Below are 6,000 nucleotides of genomic sequence, written 5' to 3'. Positions count from 1 at the left end.
GCAAGGGCTAAGGGTGAAGAAAAAGGGGAGACAGAGCCTGTAGGCATCGGAGTCCCTTCCAGAGGAGCCGCCCAACCTCTCTCCTCCAGAACCCCTCAAGCTCCAACACAGCGGCCCGCGCGCCCTGCTCTGCCGACGCCACACGAGGAAGCCCCGAGGGAGAGGGAAAGGAGAGCCTTACCGCCCTCGCTTTACGGCCCGGCGTCTTTTGCGACGGCCAAAATGGCCGCCCCCATGGCACAATGAGCCCGCTCCGGCCGCCGCTGCGCCGCCGGGGGGAACGCGGGCAAGCAGCGCGGCCGCCACCGGGTCCGGCCGCTTGGAGCTGAGCCGGCCGCTGACGCTGGGGTCCTCCGGCCGCTGCGAGAGAGGAGGACTCGTGTGCGGGCCCCACCGGGGCGAGTGACAGGGAGCGGCGGGGGATGTGGGGCGCCTTGCTGCGGCGCGGGTGGTGCGGCGCCGGCTGTCGCCGGGCGCTGGCGTCGGGCGGCCCGCCCTGGAGCCAAGTTGTGTCGGAGGCCGAGAAGATCGTGGGGTACCCGACGTCCTTCATGAGCCTGCGGTGCCTGCTGAGCGACGAGCTCAGCAACATCGCCATGCAGGTCCGCAAGCTGGTGGGCACCAAGCACCCGCTGCTCGACACCGCCCGGTAAGCGCCCGTCCCCCCGGGGACAAGCTGCTCGTCGCCCCTCGCCGGCTGCGACGCACCGGGGTTGCTGGGGCCTCGGCCTCCGCGGGGGACGCTGCCGGCAGCCCCCAGGAGAGTTGGCAAAACTTGAGGCAACTTTTGGGCGCCGTTAGTTGTCGGGAGCGGCGGCGGGGGCGTCGCTTTACGGGCTCTCGGGCGGGTGGGCGCTTCGGCTGTGGTGGCTGCCTGAGCGTGACTTGGCGTGTCCCTGGGGAAGCCCTGCCGAGGTTCCGCAACTAGTGTTTCCCTGGGGAAAGCCCAACGAGTTGCCGTTAACTGGCGTGGCCTGGCCTGGCCCCGGGGAAGCCTTGCCCCGAGCCATGGAGTTTAGCGTGGGCCGGTAGCTCTCCGCGCCAAGATCTTCATTTCCTTGCCGCAACAGGTTTTCCCTGCGGTTGTCCTCTGTCATTCAGATGTTTCTTCGTTGTAATTCCACGTGCGATGAATGAGTTTTCCTGTGCCATACGCAGATGAAATCCCTTGATGATGGCGCAAACCTGCCTTTTGCACCAACAGCCACGTTTTTGTTTTCGTTGGTTTTTGGTGGTTTTTTTTGGTTTTTTTTTAGTATAAAGGACTATATTAAAAGGAAACTGAGGGAAAAAGCAGAGGAACTAATCCGCTTAAAAGCTCTAAAATTACTCTGCTCTATGTCTTTTTTTCTTTTTTTTCTTTTTTTTAAATTTAAAAAATGTTTTAGAAAATGTAATCTATTTTGGAGTATCTGTCTCAGAACTATGAGGTTTTGTGTATTGTTTAGAGATTTTTAGGGTTGCTAAGCTGATTATCAACCCTTTCATTTTTAAGGCAAACTGGTAGAAGACTTGCATTCCTGACAGTAAGGAGGAGATGGGATTGCTGAGCAGTGGTTTTTTTTGACTGTGAAGAAAGTGCTAATTGGCAGTATATTTTTAAACAATAAAATAACAGAGGCTTAACCTTTTTTTTCCTAAAAAAAGCCGTTTTTAGAGTTTTCTTTTGTTTTCCAGAACCATTTGCTGTAACTGCAATTATAGCAATGTTAACAGAGCCTAGGTTTAATATGCGCCGTATCTTTGAACAAGTGTACACCAAAAAGTAGTATTTGTTCATAACAAATGTTCTGCTTTTCTTTTAAAGGACAGGTTTGTAGCTATGTACGGTGATCCTTGGCAATGCCACAATTGTGGTGTAATGATATAAAACTAAGATTTGTTTTTCAAACTAACTCTAGTTGTCTGGAGTGAACAAAAGGAGTGCAGGGAACAAACATAGCTTTTTAAAGAAACATTATTTTCAGGGAGGGGGATTTACATTTTTACTCTAAATAGATTTTTCTAGAAGAAACAAATCAACTCATTAATAAATATGGAAGATACCTGACCTTAGAAAGTGCTGATGGAGGGGGTTTTATTGAGTTGTTTATAAATGAGGGTTGTGATATTATGATAAGCTTAGAAAAGATTTATGTTTTTCTTTATTTTAAGAAGAAGGACAAGAAGAAAATATTTTTCAGCCTCCGGGTCCAACTTTAAGGTCTGTTGACAGAGTGCAGAGAATAGGAGGATTGAAGCCCAGTGTCTTTGGGTTCTTAATCTTCCACTACCGTAGTAGAAGTATCAGAAAGGCCCGCAGCACTAAAAGGAACTTCAGTATTAGCTTTAGAGAGTCTATGCAGTGAGTAGTAGTTGATGGTTTATTTGTGAATTAAGGTTAAATACAGCGTTTTGAGGCATGGTTGGAGGTTTTGTGGTGGAGCTGTGATGTGTGGAGGTTTTGTTGTTTGTGGGCTGGTTTGGGCTGGATTTATGGAACACCAGCAGGAATGTAACCATGCACAAGGTCAACAGGATTGAATCCATTCATACTGCTTACTTGATGTGTCATGCTGGAAACATAAGTCAGTGTTTACTCTCATAAAACCAAAACTATGTGCCCTTATTTTGGATGTTCTTATTTGACTGCACCAGTATTTCCAAAGGCTTTGTTGCAGATACATTTCTGATGTCTTTGACCTTTGTATTATAAGATTAATTTCCTGTTGACAAATATTAGTATACCTGTAGCAATGCACAAATTGTACCTTACCTTGTTTTATAGTATGATTTTGCAATAGGATGAATTTTGACCTTATTCTTCCTTCATAATCGTAATGATGTCTTTCTGAAATTTGACTGTTGTATGTCTGACTGTAAATGTCATTGATTTTTAGTTATGGATCTGAGATCTATGCTCTGACTTACTGCAGCAGTTTAGGAAGCAGGTGTTGATTTTTCAGTTCTAGAAACATTTTGAATCTTTGTCTCTTTACCTGTGTTTATAGAGTAACATAGGTTTCCTGTCATGGGTTCAGGCAAACGTTTTGAGGTGTTATGTGTCTAAAAAAATGCTATTTGACTTTTTTAACTTAAGTGATTGATATGTTCTGCAACTCTAATCTTTTAGACTGTGAGTGCATGAAGTGAGTGTCTATTAAGTACTGCAGCACTTACGGAGATTTTCTCATTTGTGAGAACATCTGAAAAATCTGTGCAGTAAAATTGATTAATTGCTTGTGCTGTTTCTTAAGTTTCTTCTCATTTAATTTTGAGGTTATAAGAGGTGATAGTAAATTTAGGATTGCTTGCTGTCATCTCTAAAGACAGATTTTCTTTAACCAGGTGGCGTTTTGCATCAATACTTTTGTGTCTACCCTCTCTTCCTGTCTAAGTGCTTTGCTAACCCTTGAATTCTTCATTAGACCATTAGGAGTTTCTTAAGCTTTGGTAGGAAACCCCTCTGCTTTATCCGCAGAGCATAGATTCTGAGCTGAAGACAGCGTAGGACCTATTTGCCACCACATTGAAAGCCTTCAGTGTAACAGGAGTACTGATGAGCATTTTTAACCTTTTTGCTGAGTTTTGGGCCACTAGGTTGTGGCAACACATAGCCTGTGCTGAGAGCCTTAAAGAAGGCAGGTTACAGATAACCATCTATGTGAGACAGGACATGTGGAGGAACAACTGTAGGGGCAGTGTAAGTTTCTTTGATGATCCCAACCATTTCTTCCTCTTGTTTGGATGTGTCAGTGGCAGCTCCTGGGTATTAGTGCCAGCCATGAATCAGGACTGCAGCAGGTGTTCCTCTGGGACCATGTTCAGCCCTGATACCTCCTATCAAGCCTGTGCCTGGCCAGCAGCCTTAAGTCTGTGAGCTATTGCTGACTTTGCTCTTGGGAGGGCAGAGGTGGGTAACTGAGCCCTACAGTGAAGGATCTAGGAGTTTCTGTAATCTGTGCCCTAAAGTTGGATTTATTAACAATATTTTTCATGCTGACTAAAAGTCAGCCACGTGAACATTCTCAGTACTACTTTTGCCGAGTTGTTAGAAAGAGGACAAAATGTAAGCAAAAAGCTAATGTCTAGTGGTTAACAGATCATTGGAAGCTGGGGTATCTGGATTATATTCACAGCTGTGCTTTTGGCTCTCTGACTAGGGCAAGTCACTTAATTTTTCATACTTGTATTTGCTTATCTGTAAAATGAATAATGTAGCATCTGTTTTCTGGAAGTATTAACACCTCATTCATTACAGCCTCTATCAATCATTGTGATCTTTGAGGGGAAAATGGTGCATCAGCAATATTAATAAGTAACACTTTAAACAAATTCTATCATTAAAATAGTCACTTCTAAAGGATACTCCTGAAACTAAATTGCTGTCTGATTATTCCTGCATCTTTGTAATCTTGTGAATTGCTGTATGGCTCTTCAGAACTTTCAGTTTTCTTTCCCTGTTATGAAGTGTTTTCAACAGCAGCTCAAAACTAACACCTTTTTTTTGTTTGTTTGCTCTTCAGGCTGTGTAGGACTACAGGAAAACTTTTTCAATGCATGAATGTATGACCTCCTTTTCCGTTGGGAAGTAAACAAATCTCCAATGTCCTCTCTTTTCTTTCCCCCTCCTTTCAAGGCTAGCATACATCCTTCTTAATATAGGAAAGAATCTGTAATTGGCACAGTGATGTACTTCTCCCAAATACATAGTGCGAATAACATTTTCTTGATTATCTCCCTTGAGAAGGCTATAGCTTGCTGCAGATTGTAAACAGTAAATGTTATTGCCAATGCATCACTTTTATAATACCACTAAATGAAATGAAACACTTCATACATGTAACAATATTATGGGATACCATTTAGCTCTAGCTATTCTGACATTAGCACATGGGAAGAATTATTGTGTTTCAGTTCTGTCAGAACTGTTTGTTGGTGATAAATGCTTAAGTAGGCTTAGTTATGGTTTTTCTGGATTATTACAGAAATAAAAAGCCTCAATAGACTAGGTTTTGTTCTGTTGCAGACCTTTCCATGTAGATCCATAGCCATTTTAAACTACAAACGTAAAATGCAATCCAGAGTCATTTTAAGATTACATGCTTTTCAGTTAAAATGTCTGATAACACTGGCTTGATGATAGTCCTGTTTGTCACCTTGAAATGGCTTAGTTCAGTGACAAATATCTTGTAAACTTCAGAATCTTGTAAACTTCAGATGTGACACACATTTGCCTCCTATGTGGGTGACTGATTTCAGTGTAGACCTAGAAACTTATTTCAACTCAGTGTTGATGGAATTGTTATTTCCAATTTATATTTTGTCTTAACGGAATACTGACTTTAAAAATATCCTTTTCTTCTAATTGTATGTGATGTGATTGAGTAGCTTTTTAGCAACTTGTTTCAAATGTGTTATGGGTTTTTTTTCCTGACATAGAAAAATGAAAATGTCTGTTTATTTACCAGTGGCTAATACAACTTTCTCTGAAAACAGCATCTGGATACTCAAAGTGACAAGCAGAGGGTCTGGTTAACTTACAGCTTAAAAAAATAAAACTTAAATTTCACTGAATTGCTCAATCTGTCATGGTTGGACAGATTGGACCTTGTCATGGTTGAGGGGACAAAAGACCACGATTAGCCTCAAGTACCAAAGACCTGAGAATTGCCAAAGGGCAGGGAGAGATTAATTGCTGCTTAAGGTCCAGGACAAAACAGACCAGGCTACTCGGTTTGGGGAAGAAAACAGAAAATAATTTAATGCAATACCAACTAAAACAACCATAACATCCCCAAACATAACACAGCACAACACAGAGTGGTACAATGATGAAGAGCACAACCAGCCCTTTAAGACCACTTTCTCCCCACACCTCCCCTCTTCCAGGGCTCAGAGTCCTGATCCCGGTATTTTTGCCTCCTCCCCCCTTGGACGACCCTGGGGGCGCAGCGAGTGGGGGTTTCAGTCAGTCTGTTCCTGATGGCTTCTGCTGCTTGTCTCTCCTCAGGGCAGGTG

The 6,000-nt window shown here is 43.5% G+C and overlaps 1 protein-coding gene across 2 annotated transcripts in view; it reads left to right on the top strand.

The window, feature by feature from the left end:
• Positions 1–222: 222 nt before the first annotated feature.
• The window catches only part of PDSS2 (decaprenyl diphosphate synthase subunit 2), a 125,438-nt gene continuing 119,660 nt past the window's right edge, over positions 223–6,000 (top strand). For both annotated transcript variants that reach the window (XM_061989826.1, XM_061989825.1), the window contains exon 1: positions 223–649. In XM_061989826.1, coding sequence (XP_061845810.1) covers positions 423–649 — 227 coding nt within the window. In that variant the 5' untranslated portion in view covers positions 223–422. The remainder of the gene's footprint in view (positions 650–6,000) is intronic.

The sequence above is a fragment of the Colius striatus genome, chromosome 2, assembly GCF_028858725.1.
Source record: "Colius striatus isolate bColStr4 chromosome 2, bColStr4.1.hap1, whole genome shotgun sequence".
NCBI classification, from domain to species: domain Eukaryota; kingdom Metazoa; phylum Chordata; class Aves; order Coliiformes; family Coliidae; genus Colius; species Colius striatus.
Note: the sequence above shows the minus strand (reverse complement) of the source record. Positions and strands in the feature narration are given on the sequence as shown.